The 23,485-nt window shown below is 41.8% G+C and overlaps 1 protein-coding gene across 1 annotated transcript in view; it reads right to left on the reverse strand.

The window, feature by feature from the left end:
- cacna1g (calcium channel, voltage-dependent, T type, alpha 1G subunit) overlaps positions 1–23,485 on the reverse strand; it is a 204,116-nt gene that overhangs the window by 142,321 nt on the left and 38,310 nt on the right. The window contains exon 3 of the mRNA XM_008293527.1: positions 14,987–15,084. Coding sequence (XP_008291749.1) covers positions 14,987–15,084 — 98 coding nt within the window. The remainder of the gene's footprint in view (positions 1–14,986; positions 15,085–23,485) is intronic.

Genomic DNA, 23,485 nt, shown 5'->3' on the forward strand with positions numbered 1-23,485 from the left:
TCATTGGGAGACCAAGCAAGTAAGTGGAGTTTGAGAGTAACCTGTGGTAAATGTTGCAATTGTAGTTAATGACAGTCAAGTATTTACACTAATAAACAACCCGATGTTTCATTAAAAATAACGTAATTTTCGGACTATTGAGCACACCCACTGACTGTAAAAAGAAAAAAAAAATGTACATATATAGACGACACTTGTTTATACGCCGCAGGTGTCCACGTTGTAACATGAGATATTTACACAGAAAGATTTTTTTAACTTTTAATTAAATGCTCACTGGTAACACACACAAATACGAACCGTAAATGCTTTTTTCCCGAACAGCGCCTGTAGCATGGCTGGTTAAAAAAATAAAAAAACACAGTCGCCGACCAGGAAATGTTATTAATCACGATTTCCATCTTCCTCCTGCGCACTAAAACCACTAAAGTCGTCTTCTTCAGTGTCGGAATTGAACAACCTCAGAATTACCTCGTCACACACTTCTTCAGTCTCTCTTTCGTTGTCTCTCACAATGTCACTTTTGTCTCAAGGCAAATTCGTAAAAATCGTAAAAATCCATGAATTAGCTGCATCATTGTTTAAGCCGCAGTGTTAAAAGTGTGTGAAAAAAGTAGCGGCTTATAGTCCAGAACTACGATAACTAATATTGTGTAAATCGCCTTCGAGCATCCGAAGCAGCTCAGGACTCCACAGACCTCTGAAGGTGCCCTGAGGTATCCGACACCAAGATGTCAGCAGCAGCAGGTCCTTTAAGTTCTGGAAGTAGTGAGGTTTGGGCCTCCACAGATTTGGTAAAAGAGGCCACTGCCATCTGGGAATGTCATAAAAGGGTGTGTGTGGTCTTCCTTTGATAGTGTACCCAGCTTTCTGTCCACAGCCAATTAGTGCATCAGTCCATGGTTGAGTCTCATGACCCCTCCTGGTTCCCCAGTAAGGTACGCCTGACATAGGAGGAAGTTATTCTTCCAATTATAAGGAGCCACAAAGTCCACAAAAGAAGGCAGAGTGGAGGCATAAGTCAACAACAAGACTCTTTTTCAGGAGTTCAGGCTTTGTGCTCCATGTCGGATTATTATTCTTGGACTTAAGCTTTATTTTCACTTGTTGTTTGGTTAGCTTTAGGCATTAAAACTGTGTGGCTCGGTTCAGTAAAGTAGTTTGGTTAACGCTTTCACAATGATAACTACATCTCAGCAGCTTGGTGAAGTACAAAGGTACGAAAATACTTGGTCAGATTTTGGGGAAAAAAATCACAGTTTGGGTTCAAAGGCAAGCATTTTACAACATGTTTAAAGCTCTCTCCCATTTTCTGAGTTGCCGTGGTGATGAGTCTCACCCCATCTTATATCAGAGCATGAGCCCCACAGCAACAATAAAGGTCATAAATCCACAAGAGACCTTTAATTATCCTTATCATGGTCATACATGATAAGAATATTACAAGTGCTTTTGTACTTTAAGTCCATAAAGGAGCATTTTATATTATTGGATTTTAACAATATTATTTTCATGTCATTTTGTTTGGAAGAGCAATCACCTCTATTATACATGGTCATATTCTGTATCAGTGGTTGAGTATATGCATGTGAACATCATATCCTAAATTAACAAACCTGGGAAAGCCCAGATCCTGGCTATAAGAAATATACCAGCTGGTGTACTCATCAGCTTTCTCAGAGAACAACACGTAGTGCCAATTAAGATCATTCAGAGAGCCAACAGGGGTGCGTGTCATTATTTCCAAAGACTACAAAGGCGACGATGCAATGCAGGAGTTGTCAAAAGTCTCCGTTTCATGGGGTCTTGTAACTCTGGAGCGGTGTGAATGCCAGGCATAAACACAGAAGAAGTTAAGCATTATCAAATAAAACCACATCAGTATGGATATAGTCAGAATGCTGCCATCTGCGCATCCTTTGGTTCGCCCAGGTGGCAGTGGTGGAAACATCTCAGCTGTGGAGTGATGCAGAAACATCATTTCATGTTTTGGTAATAAAAGACAGAAAAATACCTGAGTATTTAGATGAGAGGAAGCACTGAGATGGTGACCTTTCCAACAATCACAGTCAGATTATTATGAGGTTACGTGAATGCCAGACTAACCATTTGCTGCAGTAATCAGCAATTGTATTACTGCTAGTGTTTATCAAGTATACAGGGGGTATGCAGAACCAGACTTCTCTGTGTTAATGTCAAATCTTGAATATGATCAACGCCAGAATAAGCCTGGTAGCTGAGGTGCTCACATCCACGTAAAAAGACTCACAACCAATACAGGAATAGGTCAGCGCTTTGGGAGAACATTGAACATCAGCAGTAAGAGTGATGGCAGTTAGGGAGCAATTACACCAAAGGTATGAGGACATAAAATATTTCCGGTGGCGAAAAAATGTCTTTTTCAAGATTGAGAGTTATTTTGAGGGCAGCATAATTCAAGGCGATCAAACAATACATCATCTGAACGAGAGCCACGCACGAAGACAGATCCTCGTCCAGCGACAAGCACGGATGTCTTAAAAAGAACCTCTGTTTATCTCCCAGATAAGAGAATCAATCCTCGGAGCCTCTCCCCCTCCCTGAATAGCGTGTTCATTCCAAGTGATCGACATTTCATATTCAATAACAATCATCTCCTCCTCCGCCTGTGCGCCCTCTCCAACCTCGCCGTGGGCGGCCACTCCATTCCAACATGGCTGGCAGGCGGGTTGCTGTGTGTGATCGGGGGAGCCATCTGTTAGCAGGCAGATTAGGTCTGCTTCCTCTGCTCTCCTGTCCAGGTCCAGCTCGGGCCCAGCCAGCTTTGTAATCTGTGTACTGTGAACTAATGGGCTTTCTGAGTCGAGGGCCAGCGTACACCTGCGTCTCTTCTTATTTACGCCGATTGGATGGTAACTAGCTCCATGTCAGCGACTCCAGACGGAGATGACTAGACGTCCCCGAAATGGAAATAAGCCTCTGAGTGAGCCAGTCATGTGACCCGAAAAGTGCATTCAGAAAGATGAAAACTGAACAGACTGAGGACTTGAACTCTAATCGGCAGAGTTTACCTGTTGTGTTGACCAAATTACATGAAGATGACATTTACCTCTCTATTTCTGCTAAGACATTCAGAACTACGCCTGACCTCACAAAACAACACACCCTGAGTGGCACAAAGGTGCGATTAAACCAATTTCCAAATTAAAGACACACAATCCAAGACTTTACTTTTCACCATGTCAGCAAAAGTCTGCCAACTCTCTTTCCCGATGATGCACATTTACATTTCGATTTGGAGAGCAATGAATTTCACAGTAAAGCTGCATTTCCATCTGGTTTATCCTCCTCTGATATCTCTAAGGAGCCATCTTCTTTCTATAACGTTTAATAGTCATCATGACAAAATGACGGAGCAGCTGTGTCTGTTTTTACTCTGCCGTCTTTGTGATTTTATCCAGATTTTCTCTGCTTTTCTTGAATTTATTTGAAGTGTGTCCCTTTTATTTATTTCTCTTAATTTCAGCTTTATGAAAAGCAATTTGTTGTCAGATGTGCTCCGTAGTCTTGACTTGTTTCCCTATTTGTTGGGCTTATTGGATATATCAGGTTAAACTCCTCCGTTTCGTGGGTTGTTTTATCTTTATTTACAGATAAACACTGTTACAGACAGATAAGCAGTGCATCAAAAGAAATAGGGTGTCCAGCTGAAAGTAATTTGCAGCTCCCATCCCTGGAAATAACTTGTTTGCTATTATAGCTTTTGACCACTTGACAAATTCGATCTGGGTCAAGACGGCTTCTACTCAAATGCTGCTTTTTTGGATGAGATATTGTCAAAAGTAAGCAAAGGGTATTTTTATTGCTATTGCCTGTTAAGGAGACGTTGACTCATAACAATGCAAGAAAACACATACAATTTGCTGCCCCATTGCATGCTGGGAAGCTTTTTTGCAATTTTCCGACTATGGTGATGTTCCAGTACCTCGCTGTTTTTTGTTTTTCTTTTGTCATGATCTTGTTTGGCCTTTTTACTGTAAAGATTTTATCAAGCACAAGCCATTTAGAATCTTTCTCGTATTATTAAGCACTAGCAAAGGCATCGGGGATGATTTTTCCTCTTGTATGGCATATAGATCTGGCCTAGCACTTACTATTTTAGGTTTTGTAGTTGTGATTTAAATGGTCAAACAGATTAGCTGTATTCCCTTGCGTAGCAGGCCAGAGAAACCTGTCCTATAACATCCCTTCTTTTGTCAACATATGTCCATACAACTGAGTAGGGCTGCACGATGATGCCCACAATGATAACCATTATTATCAATCTTTCCTTACTCACAATTGTCCTAACCCAACTACCAAGACAGCTGAGCACAGAGAAGCCTCTAGTCTCCACTCAGCTTCTGCAGTGCAGCTCAGCAGATGTGTGACCAAAAATGTCTTTGAAAAACGCAAAATAAGTTGTATGTTATTCAATTGGTTGGGAATTTCCTTTGGCATCAAGCACCAAAAACAGGTTGTGGCACGATGTGTTTGAGTTAGTGCATCACACTTCACATAGTGTGACTATTGCGTATACACAGGCTGCAGTATCAGTGCTAAAATAATAAAGCATTCAGCCCTAATCGGAATGATCATTTAAAAAGAATCATTTTCCCACCTATTTACATATCTTTGTGTTCAAGCGCAACACTTACCACAGCTTAAACACAAATCTCTGACAAATCACAGCTGCCTGTCTTCTGCTTATCTGGGAAAACTCCAACTGATCAAAGACCTCAATTTCAAGCCCTGTAAAACTGTGGCAGCTTAAAATCTTGAAATGAATTTGGACTGAAAACTCAAGCAAAACAAAATCTTTTTTTTCTTCCCTTCTTTAAGCAACAAAATATCACCTGCATGCCAACAGCTGCCGGCTGTGTTCTTGTCATACCGAGATTTGGCTAACAACAGCTTTTGTTTATAGCAGCGAACAGATTGACAGCAAAGAGCGAAGGATTACTCTGTGACATTCTTTACTTTCATCTTCTGGCAGATAACTTCCTCTTCTGAACTCCTTCTAACCTTATCAGTGCGTTATTTCCTCTGCTCCCGTCGCTAAACAAGGAGCCCTTGGATCAAACTGGTCCCCCGACCCTCCAGGCTCCCCCTTTCGTCTATAAATCGCAGTAAAACCGCAGAAGTCAAGGGGTGACACAGGCCTTGCTGTAAAACCCCGTGCCTCGTCCTTACAGCTTAGAGAAGAATAGAAGCTAGGACGTTCTTGTGAGCTCTTTAATTACAGTACTGCGGCCCCGGCAAACAATATGCCGTAGGAGGAGGAGGGCATGAGTGTGCAGGGAGCTGTGAGGTTGATGATGTTGTTGTGTTGCCTTTAGGGCTTATCTGGGTTGGAAGTACAAGACAGCGTGTATGAACCGGGCGCAGCTCAAACACCAAATCCAACAAAGCGTGGAGAGCAGGATGAAGCGCTACGTATTACTGATGCATGGGCAGAAACAACAGCATGAGCGTGCACGTGTGTGAGCCTGCGAGAAGAGTGAGGAAAATGTCTGATCAGGCTCTGGGGAAAAGGGCACATGTAGCGAAACAATCAGTAAGCGCACTGGGGCTATTTATGGGCTCATTCTCGTTAGGACAGAGAAGTGTGTGTGTGTGTGTTTGCTTCTTGTGATAATCACCTATCGACTGCTGCCTCCGGCTGATCAATCAACGACGCCTCGCTCCAACGTGGCTCAAAAGTTTCATCAAGTCTACGAAGGATGCTGATGTTTTATCATGTTAGGTGAGCTACGCTGTTACACCACCTTGTGTATCCAGCTTCTCCAATTAGTTACCTGCGAACTACTGCCTCGTTTAAAGATGTAATCCAATGAATGAAGCTTTGGTGAAGGTGTCCTTATAGGTGAATGCCTGCAAAGCCACCCTGTTCTATTTTTTCTATATCACCTTTGCTGTCTGAGGCTGTCCAAAGTTCTACAACATCATGTTCGTCAAATATCATTGCAATTGCGGGGAGATTCAACTGGAAGTTTGGTTCAGTCGCCTACTGGCTTTACTCCACCAACCCGATTTGAATGGTTCATAACCAGATGATGGGCAGACACTGACGTTATCAGCTCTGTTCTCAGTACTGGAGAAATTAAGAAGATGCATTTCTTATTTATTATTGCTACATTAGTGTTATCTTGCACATATTATCTCACCAACTATGTAATTCTTCTATGATGCATTTACTGATAGAGATCTCTCCCTCGTAGCTGTGTGTGAGAGGCAGGGCCAGCTCTCTCTCTGTTTCTTACTGCAGCAAACTAAATGTTTAAAAGGGTGGCTATACTTTGCTGGAGTCAATGCTGACAATACGTCAAGCCTGTCAATACATCCAACAAAGGCTAATCACTGAGAAACACAGCCATCGTTTGTAGGGTTTAGACATGTCATGTATGCTAGCAGCAGATTCTACACATCCATCCATCCATCCATGATCTATACACCGCTTAATCCTCACTGGAGTCGTGGGGGGCTGGAGCCTATCCCAGCTGACTCAGGGTGAAGGCAGGGGACACCCTGGACAGGTCACCAGTCTATCACAGGGCTACACTTACAGACAGACAACCAAGCACACTCACAGTCACACCTATGGACAATTTAGAAGATTCCACACATGGAGTTAAATATATCATAAGAACATGGGTTAATGATTAAAAGTATCACTGGCCCATTGATTGTTTAGCTGTGGCTGTATTCCTAAATTCAGTCTAGAATGATCAGAACACCATATGAACAAATATTCAGTTTCAGTTTCGTAGCACTCAAGATAAGGGAGGATTTAATGAGTTAGTCTGCAGGGCTGCAGGGAAACTCAAATGCTTTACTTTCACCATTTCTCTAACTAAATGTTGGTATTAAGTATATCAGTAAAGTTAAATATCATCATTATTATGATGCACAGTAGTTACAGAAATCCTTAAAACTCTTTTAAGTAAAAATACTGTTGAAGAAAAATGTCCTACATTCAAGTTTTGGCTTAAAAGTGAACAATAGTTAAGGACAAGTTTTATTCTTCTCCTTAAAAGATTAAAAAAAAGAACTAATAACACTACCATTAAAATATCAGCTGTGTCAGCAGTATCATTAAAACTAGTAGTTAAAAGCGGAAGGATACTGGGAAAGATAGTTGTTAGTGTGCTGCGCTGGTTGCATGAAATGAGGCAAATATATATAATTTGTGTCAGATCATCTCAGCTTTGGCATTTGTCTTTACTCACATTGGATCTAAAACATGTATGTCCTCCAGACAGAGTATATGGCAGCTTTGGTTTTATTCGTCTTGGTTTTCTTTCTTATTTTCTACTACAAATCCAGCATCCTAAATTTCTGCATAATGCAGCCAGACCCCACCCTAACCGTTTGTCTCCTCGCCCTTTGTATTTCTATACTTTTGTAACTACGCTGTTTGTAATACAGGCTTTTCTGCTCCAAATTTATAGTTTCCAAACACATCAGCAGGAGGTATTTTCTCCGACTCCACAGGACAAAGCTCCACTGCAGCTACACCTGTTATCACAGGCTGAGAAACACTCCCCAGGTCCACTAAACTGACCTTTATTTGTAAAAACCGGAGGAGCTCCCCTTAAACTCCTGCTGCTGCTGTCGGCATTAAGGAACTGTTGATATGCAGGGTGGAGAAAACGCATTAAACCTGGCCAGCGAGCACATAATGAATTACAGTTTCAGCTGGCTGGTGAGGCCACCGGGCATAAATCGGGCTCTTTGGCAGGTACGACACCATCATCTTGGACTCCTTTTACTGTTCCAAAAATACTGTCCGCTGAATAGTGAAGTAAATGTGCAACTTAAGCCAGAGGATAAAAAAAGGATATTTTCCTTCTCCGTGTCTTACCGTGGCACCTTTACTCCCATAAACACAAGGCAGAAAAAGCACATTTCAGCATTCTGAAGTTCGTATTCTAGGTTTCTGTGCCTCGAGGACTGAAACCTATTAAAGCAGCTCTTCACTTCTATTTGAATATTGTAGCAGCTAAATCAAGGTTACACCAGTAGCATTTGCTGACAATATATTTTAAATGTTAAAGTATGCAGTTATTTAATACTTAGTCGAAGCACCCTTTGGTTTGAAAACGAAGAATAAAATACTCTGGGTATTTTAACAGCTGAATGTACAGTTAGAACTTTTCTTTCTCTTTAGCGCTCCATGTATAAGACCTATGAAATCCATGCCATTGGCAGCGTGTCCAATAAATGATTACTTCCTTCCAGAGAGGGGGAATCCTCCTCTGTCGCCGTGGAAAACATAGAGTATTCCGGATGGCTGCTCTCTTTGAATATTAAGACCCACACAGCGGCATGTCACAAGTTGTCATGTCAGCCTTGGCGCAGCCAATGACAGGCCTGCTACAAGGTCCCTGCGGGGTCCCCTGCTGGACGTGAGGGTAATAGCCAATCAGGTGGGAAGGCGGCGGGTGGTGATGCAGTCTGGGATTTTATTTGGTCTTTGCTGGCAGCCGGTGGATGAAGCCTGCAAAATGTATCTGTCACTTCTACTGGCAGGACTGCCATGTTGGCGCATCAATCACAGCCTGAGCCCAGGACGTGGACACTGTCCCAGGAACAATGTGTTCGTTAATACAAGTGTGAGGGTGTGTTTTAAGATGAGCTATGTTCCAGCGCAGACTTGAAGTAAGACAGAGGAAGAGTCTATACATGTGCTGATCCAGGTGCAGACGGCTTATAGTTTTGGTAGGCAAATATCAACAAGAAATTCAAATAAGAAGGTAGGGATGGAAAGTTTGCACCACGTTGGACTGACTGACTTAATGAAACCTGTAAATACACACCGATATCCGATATGAGCCACGTAATCTACAGTATCCATCAGCTGAGGTGTGCAGCACTGTCTCGCCCGCATCTTTAGCTGTATATCAGGCTTGGCTGTTCCTCCATCTGGCATTAATATATACGGACTGTGTCAATTTCTGATTTAGCCGACCGCATTTGCAACTAATTGAAATACAGCTAGATGTCCGGCGTCATGAATAATACATTTCTTGGGTTCTCTAAATGCAGAAATTATTACACGCGTTGTTTCCTCCTATAGGATTTATGATGCTTAAAATGGACAGCTCCCTATTCACAGTGAACTGAAGATCCCTATGGACAGTTTGTCTATCTGTTTACTGGCGAGTGATGACAACCTGTTTGATTTGTGTGCTTTTTAGTGGCCTGCATGATCACACATTTTCCTTCAGACAATAGCTACTGTATATATTACACAGCTTGGATTCTCGTTGCATTACAGTAATTGCTGTTTATGTGCCAACTGGCTCTCCGTCAACCAGTGGAGTGTTCAGCTGCTCTACACCTGAGCCCTGACTGCTTGGTAATCACTTAAGATCACTTACTGTATTTATGTTAATGCAGATGCAGCTCTTTAACCCAACTCACTCTAGAATGTAACGTGGAGTTGATTGCAGTATATTCACACGAGGTGAAGAAGGCACCGAGGAAATCCCCAGAATGATGTCAGGGTATGGTTGGACCATCTCTGCGTGCTGAATAGCCAGACAAACTGCCTGAATTAACACCAAAATCCAATCATTCATAGGTGCCACTGCAGTTTTCACACTTTTCTACACAAAATGAGGAAACAATGACTGAAAAGCCAGTGAATCCAGTGGAAAAAAAACAAAACCACTATAATCCCATATTACACAGATGCTGAATCAAAGAATACTGTTATGATGAGACAGGCTTTGTTTCTAGCCAAATATGGAATAGGAATTCTTTAGTCATGCTAGCAGCATGGCAGTAGAGATGACAGCACTGGTCTGTTCGAGACTTTGGTTCAGAGTATGATATCTAAAATGCTCGTCACGTTTTCCCTCAATTTTACACATAAAAACCTGGAATCAACATGTAGCCTACTGTATTTTCCTAAGGTCCAATATTGGGAAAAAAAAAAGAAAAAAAAGATATTTTATCAACTTGAGAAAGACATTTCACCATGCTGAATGTATATTTTGATACCAGTAACTGGCTCCACTATATACCATTTTTGAGCCCTTTGAAATGTATTTTATTCATCATGTGTTGATTTATTTTTATATTTGTCAAGCAGTGCCTGCAGTTCAGTTGATTCACTAGAGAATTGTTTTTGGCTGACTTCTGAATGACATCTTGGTTCTGCCGAGGAATAGAGAATTTTTTGTTTTTTTATACAATCTGATGCAATGGGTGTTTTTTTTTTTCTTTCAGAATGACATGTAGAACAAGATGCGTTTGATGAAATGTCATGATTTTTTACAATAGATTTGTCTATTTTTCCCGCTTGAACCCGAAAATCATTCACAGCATCTTCAAGGATTGTCACAAAGTTGACAATTGTTTCTGTATTTGCAGGTTCTAGTTCTGCTAAATGCTGTAATGTTGGTGATTTGATTCCTATTTCAGACCCGATAACATGCCTTTTAAAACTGCTAACAGGTTTTTCAGGTGCAAAGGGTTATTTTATCTCGTAATTGGTTGCATCTAAAATATTACACAGCAACCAGGCTGCCAGGCCACTATACTACTACTACTCTTATCGTGTTAATGTCTGGATGTTGTAAACCAGCCAGGTGGACAGTGGGAAAAATGCCATCTAATAAAAGCAGTTTGGCAGCATTTTGATCCAGAAAATAAGGTTGGATTCCTGCTTAACCAACTTGGGCATTAGTTATGGGAAGATCCCGACAATGGGGCACGGTGGATGTTAATCTAATCATCCTGCTGTAAACATCATTATGATCAGTATTATTCCTACTGCTGCTTACAGTTTGCTGCATTGCAGATGATTAGGAAATGTTTCAGCAGCAGATGGAATATTACACTTCAGTCAGACACTCATGTCAAGGACCAATTAGAGCACTTGGTTACATTGTTAGATTTGGAGAAACAAAAGGCTCTACTTTTTGAAGGACCTCTCACAGAACAATTCCAAAAACTTTATGAAAGAGGCTGCGGCTGCTGGAACTGCAGCAGTAAACAGTGTTGGAATAACAGCAAGACTCAGGGTCTAATGGCCACACAGTGAACCTGCACAAATATGGCCTGGTGTTACTTGTCAGCTGATACCTGCACAGCTGTGATTGTGAAGCATGAGTGGAAAAAAGTTGAGCCAATTTACCTGCTAACAAGCAGGACTTGGGTATTCTGCTTGAATATATGCTACACTCCATTCCAGAGGGGGGGAACAAGGCTTTCTATGAGTCACTGCCGCTACACTGTGACTCTTAGTGAATTCCTCCGCTGTACCTCTTTTGTAACGTGGCTGCACCAATTAGGAAGATCAAATCCCTTTTTCTACTTGGCGAACTTTAAAAGGGCAAGCTGTGGTTGTGCCCTTTCCCTGCCTTGTTTCTTACACCCCTTGCTTAATGGAAGAGGGACAAAAAAAAAAAAAAAGCAGGAACAGGAAAAAGCCCTTACTCAGTGCAATAACCCCAGTTTAACATGTAGGAAGTGAACTCGCAGCATCTAAGAAGTGGAGCAACCGTGTATTCAAATTCACTTAAGTGTGCCTTAAAATAGCCCGAGCGACACAACAAACACCTCGACCCAGGGTCACGATGAATGCTGCAAGCTTGCTGAGGCTCTAAAGCAGGGGTGGGCGATCCTGGACCTCGAGGGCCACAATCCTGCATGTTTTAGATGTGTCCCTCTTCCAACACGAGTGATTCAAATGATCAGGATCGTTATCAGGCTTCTGCAGAGCTTGATGATGAGCTGATCATTTGAATCAGGTGTGTTCATCTAAAACATGCAGGATTGTGGCCCTCGAGGACCAGGATTGCCCACCCCTGCTCTAAAGGGAGGGCAAAAGACAGATATCAGCCACAGCGCTGGCACAGAGACACCCCACCACCACCACCACCACCACTCTACCCAATGACATTTTCCCCACAGGGCCAGAACCACACCAAATCACCCACACATTAATGCCGCTATTAGTCCCGTGATTAGGATGAGGGATGGTTGGATGCCTAATGAGCGAGTCAGTGTGCAGAATGGTGTGCTCTCTTGTGGCCTAATGAGCAGCGTTGGACCCCAGCTTTGATTGACAAGAGGATGAGATGGCGCGAGGGGTTTCGGGAGCGTCGACAGTGGAGGGTATTTGCAGGGGGTTGATGTCCCATTCATGCACCTAAACACCTGCACGCACACACACACACACACACACATATCCTCAGGATCGCTGCTCAGTGTGTGAGCAATGATCCCAAGGGAAGCTAATGACATAATTAGGATCAGTATTTAAATGAAAGCATTGCAGGTGGTGGTACCAAGGTAAGAGTGATGCACAGGGTGGACCTCTGGGTTGGTATAAATACGCTTCTGCTTATGATTTATTAAAGCATTAATGTGCGCACTGGAAGTCCAATCTGCACTGATTAAACTCTAATGGAGACCGATGGAAGAAGTGGAGAAGAAGGAATGTGGAACTTTTGGGATAATATGCGAGCGTGAGGCAGAGATGGTGAGATCGAGGAGGATGACGGATGCGGCGAGCGACTGAAGGATGTGTGCGGCGGCGTCGCGGCGAACAAGCGCGATAGTCCGTGTGTGTGTGTGTGCGTCTTGTGTAGCTATGAACTACAGTCCTTTAATAAAAGTCGGTGAGTTGGAAAATTGCATATAAATCTGTCTGAGTCCCAAGCTGACTGGCTGGGGAAAACCAAAACACAGAGACACAGTGGAGGCAGCATACTAAGTGCGGATGGGCTCGTCCCTGACCTACATTCCGCCGCTCCGGAGGAATTCAATCCACCTGCATGATCACCAATTATAGCAAGTGCCATTACAGGGGAGCGGAAGTCCACTAAAAGATAAGGTAAAATTATACAGCTAATATCTTCTGCTACCAAGCCCGATTAATCATGTGGAGCAAGATATCACTTCCTGGTCATTGTGATACGTTTTTAAATATCAGCTTTTAGAGAAGCCTTTTGTATCTAAAACCTGTAAGTGTATGAGGACACGGATTTGAGGTGTTCAAAGATCCACGTCTCAATTAGTAACTAATGCCGTGTTATTTGAGCCCAAACATCACAGAGGTTTATGATGTCTGTGACCAAAGTGGAGATGAAAGAAAGCAGATGTGTCGTTTTTGTGCTGCCACCTGTTGTTATGTTGATTGGCCAGATCGCAAGAACGGTTTAGAAAGTTTGAAAACAAGCTCAGCTGGAAGCTCATTTATTCATATGTTAATCATTTATTCATAACCAATTACTTACATACTTTTGGGTGAAAGTTGACCACCGCTTTCAGTGATGTGAAATGTGTTTGTGTCCCATCAGCAAGGTCAAAAATAGAGAACAATGAGGAAGAGCTGGATTCCAATAGACTGCGAGTGTCTTATATCGTCAAGCAGAATTTTATAAGTTACGCTCGTCAAACCAGAGTTTTGTGTTTATTGTCACACTATGAATAAGTACTCGTCTTTGAGGGAGATACTGAGCGAATTCTGCTCTTCTCCCTTTTGCAACAGATTAATGGCACCTCTTAAAATGCGAACTAAACTTTTCAAGTGCGACAGCTGATGCACAGATGTACAGTCGGCTTTTAAACATAAGGTCCGCATATGAAATCTGCTTAAAAGAATAATGTGACATTTTGGAAATGACACTTATTGGTTTCATTACCACGTATATTAAAATGTCTTTAAAGTGATTTAGTGTAACTGGTGTCGATCTGCTTAAAGAGTCTACATCACACATTTTTGGTTTGTATCAGCTTGAAATACCAGTTATGGCTCTCTCTTCTATCATTTAGATAGAGATCAGGTCTTGTTGATCTGATATGACTGCCCAGGGGCGTTACCGAGATAGCTGTAGAATGGTGAGATTTGTCTTTACGGACTTTGAATATACATACAGAAACTGTAAAAAAAAAGCTCACACTGGCTCCTGTCCATGCGTCTGAGTCAAAATCTGTCAAATAGATTCGAAACACCGCTGAGCTAATGGCAATTGTCCATTTTGTCCATGTGTTTCTAATGAAGACAAAGCAGTGTTGAAATAACAAAGATGCGAAACAATCAGCGTTCTGACATCTTTTCTTTGCTTTTTACGTGCAAGTTTGCTGTTTGGGACCTGAGATGCACCTACAGTAAGTGTCTGAAGATGTCCTTCACTCTCTGTTACCTAAACAAAGGGATTATTTTTCGTTCTCTACTTCCTATGTTTTAGTTTCTCCTCGGCATCCTCTCGCTGGTCAGTCAAAATTCAGCTTGGAGCTGCCGACCAGCTCACACTGTGTATCGCAGTATCATGTACAGGCTCACGATGCATAGGAGCACCTGGTTTTTGAAATCATCATGGGCAGTGCAACCACCTCACACGATCCCATGGGGAAGCAGATGTGAACACAATGGAAACTGTGTTGTAAGAACTTGCTGTAACGCTAGTGATAATTTGTGGTGAGAATAAACGAGTCTGAAAATGTTTTGGAAGGTACTGTTAATATGATTATTCTTCAGCAAGGGGTGAAGGTGAGACTTAAATGATCAGTTTTAATACCGGCAGCTAACATTAGCATCAAGGACTATTTAGCTTTGGTGGTGCAATAACCATAACCATCCAGCTTTTAACTCCTAAATATTAAACATGGTTGATTCTCACTAAGCTGCAAGCAGTTTGGGAGGTTTTAGAGTGGATCTCAGAGGAGGAGCAAACATTTGAATCTGTTGTGCGGAGTTCAACCATGTGAACCCCACACACTACAAGATTATCCATGTTTATCACTCCAAATTTGCACTGCCAACGTCTATTTTCTAATAATGACTCATAATGGCATAAAGCAGTTGCCGGCCTAAAAGTTGTGCAGAACACAACGTCCTTATCTGGAGCTGCCTGGCTGTAGTTTCACACCAAAAGAGGTGATCTTGAGAAGAAGAAGAAGCATCGCAGGGCCAGAATCTGGTTAGAGGTGTACTGTAAGAGGCACTCACTTGGCACTCGGTTGATGGCTCTCAGTGGTCTCAACACGCGAACCGTCCTCACCGCTGAAAAACTGACGTTCTGCAGGTTGAGTGAGTACTCCAGCATCCTGGAACATATGGAGAGGAAGAAAGAAAAGCATGTAAATACAGCAATAACAAAGCAAAATGCCTTCAACGGCTCACACAGCAGAACCAGCTCGATCATCTGGGAATAAAAAACACAGAAAATGTGAAGGCAATATTATGTAGCCAATTATATACTGCATGTATTACATGCTTTCCCACTCTCACTGGGCTGGTGGTAATTAATCTTCTCATGTTCTGAAACGCATTTACATTCTTGCCTGTAGAGACGACTGCAATGCATGTGTTCTGGCAAACGGTACGCTTTCATTCCAACGCTCGGTGGACTGCAGCTAAAAGACCAGGAAGTTCGAAAAACACCACACGCATACGCTGCACTGCGCCTGTTTGTGCTTGTACATGGAGCGCAGCGTACACGCAATGTTTGTGCGTCTGACAAACACAAAGCATATATTCACATGCACCCTCGCACAATCAACCTTCAAAGGAGCGAGTGGCATATGTGCATCCCCTCCGAGACGTCAAGAGCGGGTGAATCACTCGTCATTGAGCGGGAGGATGTGGCATCCACGGTACATAAAAGAGCAGCATCGGATCGGTCTGCCTCGTAACCTTGAGACGGCTCACGCTCTGAACAGCCTCTCAGCAGCTCTTTAGAGGCCCTTTCAGGCTGTGATGGGAGGTTAGAAGGACAGCGCTTAGAGGAGAGAGAGCGAGACTGTGGAATGCCTGAAAAAACGTTTTTCTTGTTTCTTGATCAGTGTTTATCGCCGTCTCTTCTCGCGCTCGCCGTCTCTGCGCCGAGCAGATGCGGCGCACATGTGCAGCTCCAAGGAGCGTGCAGATGAAGGAATTCCCTCCTCGAACCGACTCCAACTCCGTCTGTCTGTCTGACAAATTCGCAACACATGTCGTACGGTGTGTTTGTCTGTGAAGGGCGTACATGTGCGCCACCTTAAGTGCAAGAAACCCCCTTAATGGAACTATGAGTCTTCCCCTTTAACACATTATGGTGTCCCAGTATGAGCCTTTCTGGCTTGTTACACCAAAGCGGCACAAAATCGTGAATAGACAGACACACACACAGGAGTGTGTACTTGCACACCCAGAGCTGACAGATGGCCTGCAGGCCGGAGAGAGAAGGTAAATGGGTAAACAGTTAACAGAACTGCACCGAGATGTCCTCCCACCACCAGCAGAGAGACGGAAGGTTAACAGTATCTTCCACTTGCTGGAAACAGACACTTCCCCTCAGCAGCTGTGTAATGTTCCGTAATGGCCACCGTAGAGATTCAGGTCAAAAGGAATCAACTGGCACTTCTATTAAAGAGTAACTTAGAAAAAACACTCATTGGGAGCTCAGAAATGACACAAGGATACCTCGCTGAAAACTATTAAATGAATACTATGAGTGACATCATGTATAGCAGGAAATAAAAAAAAAGAAAGAAACAATACCATTAAAAGTGCACTCCACTAATGTTACACGTCAAAGTCAATTTAGAAGTCACGCAGAGTATTAGCCAGCCTGTGAAAATGGTGGTGTGATGTCATCCATGGCTCTGGAGGAGCTTTGTTGAGTATGGGAAACTTACTCACAAGTAATCTCACTTTGTGCCCCGGGGCAGGAATGGCCTAAGGAAAAGATATTATTGAGTTGCACTCTGGGAAGTGTAGGATCCAGGTTTTAGGAGCTCCAGAGACTTTTCAGCTTCTACTGCATTGATTTGAACAATTCTTTTTTTTAAGTCTGTCTTTTCTTGATCTTACAACTTAACAGAAGTGCAGCACTAAGTCTCTGGAGTGCCCCTTTAAGTTCAGTTAAAGTTACAATCTCTGTTCTGCAGACACATCGACTGATATGGCGGTTATCTGACACTGGCAAAGAGATTAAATTAAACTTGTGCTATGATTTGTTATAATAAACAATGGCTTACAGCTGCTAAATCTTAGCGATGAAATGGGTAGCTGCTTATCTGATAATAAAATAATCAGAAAAGTAATTGTTTTCACAAGCGATGAATCCTTTAGGATCATTTATACAAATAAAACATCAAACTATTCCAGTTCCAGATATTGTGTTTGCATTTCAATTTGCTTTAAAACTTTGTAAAGTCAAGCTTCAGTTTAATATTCAGATTTAAAATGTGATAAACCAGCACCGCATTAGAGATGCTCCACACAACGTATTTTTCTAAACTGCGGTTTTTGCGATTTGCTAACTGCATTGTTTAAAATTGCGATTTGGGTTTTAAACCAGTCCAGCTGTACTGCACTGCTAATCAGACCTCCAAATTTTTCAGCACCAGAAATAGCCTGTTGTTGTGCTCGTTGGTGTCTGATTCCCTGTTTGGAAAAATGACTAATTCAATCAGATATGTTAACGTGGGATTAAAAGCAGGGATGTCATCTCAGTGTGCCAGAGCCAGAAAAATGGCCCCAAAATGGCAACAAGTATGCAGAGCAGCTGGAAAGCAGCTGTAGACTTCATTTCTTTTTTTCTTTTTTGTTACTTCTTCTTCCTCATATGTCGTCTGTGTTTTTATCACATCGATGGTGCAGGGCATTTTTTTGTAGCATCTGGCTAAAATGTACAATAGTTCTGTATTTCACAATGCCAGTTTCTTAACACTAACCGCATCTTTGAGGTATGGTAAGATAAATATAGTCGTTTTTAGTATATAAAATACCACCAGGGAAGGAACTACTTCACCTACAAGAAGAACAAGGAGTCCTGCTACAGGTTGTCTGCCCACACAAAGTGGCAACATCCGGGACTGAAATATGAAGTGGTAGTGCCAAAATCTCTTCAAATGTCCACTTGAGACTGGCTTCAAAAGTGAGTCAATCCTCATAGACTCCATGTTAAAATGTCCAACTTCACAGCAGAAATAAACATGTTCACAGCCTGTTGCAAAGAACATTTTGGCCTGTATAGCTAATTTCTCCAATCATGAAACCCAAACATAGGTGACTTTTTTACATAACTCACCCATTTAGCTTATATTAAGGCTTAAACTTATGCACAATAAAGGGCGTGGCCACCTATAGTGACAGGTGGGTGCCATCACAGAACAGTCACTGGCCTCAGCTCCACTCCCGTTCCACCTCTTTGATCATTTCGTGGATTAGCTGGGAGTTAAACAGAGTCAGGCGGCCAAAGCCATCACACTTAAGCTTCCAAACCAACATTCAGAAAAGCCGAGGGTGACATCGTCGAAGGGTTCATCCATCTTTGGATGCAGTCAGTGGCCCACACAGAGCCCCTGATCTCAACTTGAAGAGACAGAGAGCCAAAATCTAAGGCAGTTTCTCCAATACTCAGAGAACACTGCCAAGTGAGCAAATGCCCGCTGTTTTAAAGTCGAAGGGTTGTTAAACCAAATGATGCTTTGATTCTCTTCCCCTGCCACCTTCTTTAGGACACTAATTGATAAATAACAAAAATGTTCATAGTATTGCTTTTGAAAGCATCTTCATTTTACTTCCAGTGTCTACAGTGTTGGCACAGTGCTGTACATCCGTCACTAGTGATTAGTTAGGTCAAACTAACAAAACAGAAAATGGCTTATACGAACAGAATGTCAGACTGAATAATGAAACGAAAGCAAAATAGCAATTGAATCTGATTAGAAGGGTATAGGGCAGTTAGAGAATATACAATAAATTCGCCATGATTACAGCGTTGAGCCGTATAGTCCCTATGGGAAATTTATGGTAACTTTATCAGGATACCAATGGGAAAACTTGTGTTTGAGTGCCACAGACAAGCTATAAATCCCCGGAGCAATATAATACAAATATTAGGGTAATTTTTCGTCAGACGGACTTACATAAACAAACTTAAAAGCGGATGATGAATGATGTCTGTTGAAAAATAGTCTATGCAAAAACACTTGCTGCCCCTGATGAGAGCCAGATGAAGCTCGGTGCGCTCAGTGAAAACTGACCCATCTCCCCTCATCTGGAATGAAGAAACAGCTGCGGAGAAATGGAGTGTATCAAACAAACGATGGAAACGGCAGGAAGTCGTGCGCTGTTTTCGTCAGAGTCCGTGCCAGTGTTGATGATGCTGATACCGGGGAAGGGCAGCTAGAGGAGGACGCCGAAATGAGAAGCAGCAGAGGATCAGGGAGGGGAAGGCCCAACCTTGGAGGGAGGCTTGCGTGAGGAGAGTTCCCAAACTAAAGCAGGCCTATGCAAAGGGGAGGGAGTCGAGGACGAGAAACTGTTTTACATCTTGTCATACACGCTCTGATATGATAATTGTGCACATCTTGATGTAGAGAGAGCCTCACAAGGACAAACTCACAGAAGAATGTAATGAGATTCATGTAAGTCATATATTAAAACACACACACATTCATCCAGGCAGCTCGTGTCTTAGTTTGTTCTCTCTTATCGCAGAATGTTGTGTGTTTGTGCCAAAAGAGCCAGACACAAGAAGGATGGTATACATACAGCTTTTCAGTTACACCTCCGTCAAAACAAAGACAAGCTGGAAAAGCGGTGGACGCACACACGCACATCAGACATAATGCCACCCAGGAAGTCCTACGATAAGGAAAGTACACAAGTCAGCAGGGGAACGTAATAATGTTTAACCTGTGCTGTCCTTACCTAACCTTTATTTGTCTGCCTTTCTGCCGGCATCTGTCAGTCTGTCTGTTATCTGTCCGTCTCAGTCAGTGCATCCATCTGTCTTCCCGCAGCTACCGCACCGTTATAACGTTAAGTGGCCACCAGTCCCACATCTGACAGATGAATAAGAAGATGACTGATAGACGGACCAAATGGCTAAATCAGGATGAAATCAGCGGTGAGGCAGATATAAAAGGAACCTTACCACTGTATATTATTTCATCATGTCCCCGGCTGGGTCTTCATCTGAGCATTTTTATGCAAATGATGATGGATAGACTGAGAAAAGCTGAATGGAAGTGACAAATTTTGATGGAGCCTCCTTAGTTTTCACGCTCGATTTGAGGCTGGGGTGTTTGCTTTATCAGGGAGGAATTTCAGTGATAAATAATGTTGGAAATGCATTTGCTGAATTACTGATTAGGCTGGCTGAGGCGTTCTCGCTGCACAGCACATTGAAGAATGGCTTTGGATATTCTGAAATACTTTATGTAAAGTTATTCCGCGAGAAAAATACACAGTATGTAAAAGAGACACTGCTGTACCCATTGATCACAACATGTACATAGCTGATAATGGCTATTTGTATTGTTTGTCTATTGAGCGGAGGAAAATCGGAGGTCTGATATGAATTTAAAGTGCAGAAAAAGCTCCAGGATGTGTATGGCCTGTCATGGCATAAACATAAAGGGTAATTTAAACGAAGAGGAAGTGAGATTTAACAATGCTATGGTCGTTCATTTAAATGCTACAGGCTATCTATTCATCTTTAACAGCAAACCTTGGCCGGTTTGAAAAATGGGATCGTACTAATGAGAACAGTCGGTATGAATTCTTGTGGTATTCACGTATTCTGAAAACTCAGAGTTCACAACTTGTGACGTGTTTGTCCAAAGTTTTCAGACAAAATTGGCCACCATGGAAGGTGGTAGCTTCGGTGGATGGGAAGTTAATATATTGTAATTTTTGTTTAAAGTCTAAAGCCTGAGTAAAGTGTTGTATTTCCAGTGGCTCCATCTTTACATTATGCCCTCGTATTCCCTACATTATGCTACCTGCTCGTTAGCTTGCTAAATAGTTAGCTTAGGTGACTTCTAGAAGCTGACACCATTGCTTTGTTTTCACCAGTTATGACCAATGTTACCGTTTGAACGGCTAAACTTTAGTGTACCAGTTTATCATGTCAACATGAGCTCATGATCCCATTTAAAGTAAACATACCACTTGGACGGTGAAATGAATGCAATTTTTCAAGTGGTATGTTGGTAATTATGCTAACTCCCATATTCACAGAAATACCAAACATCATTTTTTTTTTGTTTCCTCATCTTAATATTTACATATGCTAATTGTAATTTCTCTCTTTTAGCACAGATTTTTGTCCCACAATTTTTAGCTTTTTTTTTTCAGGGGGGAACGCCACTATATCTCAGCAATTATGGAAAACCAAGTTTCTAACAAGCTTAGAAACGGATTGCAGAAATTAACATATATTTCGGGAGTTGGGGGAGACAAAAGAACTAAAAAAAAGCGTGAACATTGGACTGACATTCCTCAGCTTGCCAGAAATGTGACACCAAATAATGCTAATGCTGCTCCATGTCTGCTGCATGTGTAGCTCGCTAACTCCCTAGCTTTATTGACGTAGCAAAGCCAAATGCATGTGAAAGTTACCGTCTACCTTCAAGTAGGCATAAAAAACACAAAATACCCTTATGACTTTTTTTTTTACTATATGGGTCTAGTAAAGTGATAGGTGTGGGATTTGTTTAGCGATAGCATAGCATCAAGACTTCGGGCTGGGATACTGTTGGTTTGACTTTTTAGCAGCTGGATAGCTAAAAAAAATGCTTTTTTCTAGCTGTAATCTATTTGCACACCACTAATTGGCAGACAAAAAAACGCTACCAACTAGCTTTTTAACACAATGGAGCATTTAGCAGCTAAAGAGTCACATATTTCCCTTAGGACTTGTTCTCGACCAAAAACAGAGCAAAAAAAGAGAACAAATATTATCACTCCAAGAATGCTACACATTAGCCATTCACACAATAGGCCATAATATGAAAAATGAAATGTCTACTGTTTGGGTTTTAGCTTCTGCATCCCAGTGAAAAGACTAAAATGACAAAACTAGAATTAGCATTTATCTTGCTTGAGTACAAAGACAGACATGGTTAGCCTAGCATAGCATATAGACTGAAAAAACATGGGAAATGCCAGTGTGACCACTCAGTAGATTACAAAAAGGCTTTTATCATGTACATGTTCTTTAAAAGTACAAATCTTTTTTATTTTTTTTACCTATGCCCAAAGCAAAGTTAAATATTTTCATGTAGCAAAATGGAAATCTGCTGTCAACACCCAGCTCATAATATTCAGTTCATCTACAGCTTCTTTGAATCTTATATTAATATTAATTGTCTTCACACTTCATTCCAAAATGTGTTGGCCTGAGTGAGGAAAAGAAAAAAAAAATTAAACGCTAGAATGAAAAAAAATCATTACTTCCAAACAGAACTAGAACAAATTTCAAAATATTTTTGAGGCTATTTCAAACATTTGCATACAAAACACCATCACCCTGGAGTGAAAGCATTCATTAATGAAATATTGAATCATATTCATGACTAGGGCTACTGAATAATGCATTCAGGTAGCAATTATTTTCAGTTTTGGGGCTGAGTTAATTCCTGATTTCAGCTGTCAGATTGTGTCATGCGTTGAACCCCGCTGTGATTAACCACGACATGAGATAATGACTTTGTTATTAGATTATTGGATTACACTTCCTTACTGCAGTCAGCCGTCGTATCCCGTCCTGTCATTTACATATTACGAACCAACCACTCATCTGTCCTTTCTTCTGCTGTTTCTTTAGTCACATATTGCTTGCTTTCTAGTCGCCTCCACTTCAGTGACAGGCAAGCTGTCACACTAGATGTTCCTCGGCAAATGAAATCTGAGTGATGGGTAGCTCTTGTGTGTGTGTGTGTGTGTGTGTGTAGGTGGTGGTTTTAATTGTAGTATGTATGCGCATCTGTGTATACAGTGTTAAAGTGGAAATGATACACGCACCGTAGACAAAGCTCTTAACGAGCCTTTTGTTAAAAAGGGCCATTCAGGCCACAACATGGACAAAAGCCAACAATGAAGTCTGATGATGTTAAAGCCAGTTCCTGTAGAATTATTAGGCAGAATTGACAAGAGGAAACTACAGAGAACAGACAGATGGAGTGTTTTCGTGCTGAATCAGATTGAAAGCCTTTCATCAGTAACAGTTTCTGCTATCAACCCACTCTGCTGCTTATCTAACCCAAATGTTAACCAACTTACTCGACTGAATATCTCCTTTTTCCCAGACTCTGCAGGGGTTCTTCTCCCCTTCTAACCCTCAAGCAACAGGTCAGAGATCCTCACTACAGAACTGCATAAAGATAGGTATTAAATGTGTCGCTCCTTGGACCATTCAGTCGACAAACTGGAAATTAACTTTTCGACTGCATTGTCACGCTTTTCTTTTTAAAAGCCTAATAGGTAATAAGACGTCGCTCGCTTGAAACAGACAGAAGGAAGACACGAATATAAACACAATTTATTTGGAAGTAATGATATGTGCGTACTATCTCTCCCTTCAGAGAACCATTCATTTGTTATCGGTGCAAACTGTACTGAAATGTTTTCCAAACGTGACAGCCGCTGTGTCTTTTCTCCATATAAAACAGTCCAATTCAAACCCACCGTTCTCAGGTCAAAGAAAATCAAGCTCAACAAACCAATTTT

This window comes from Stegastes partitus, unplaced genomic scaffold (genome assembly GCF_000690725.1).
Source record: "Stegastes partitus isolate 25-593 unplaced genomic scaffold, Stegastes_partitus-1.0.2 Scaffold891, whole genome shotgun sequence".
Lineage (NCBI taxonomy): Eukaryota > Metazoa > Chordata > Actinopteri > Pomacentridae > Stegastes > Stegastes partitus.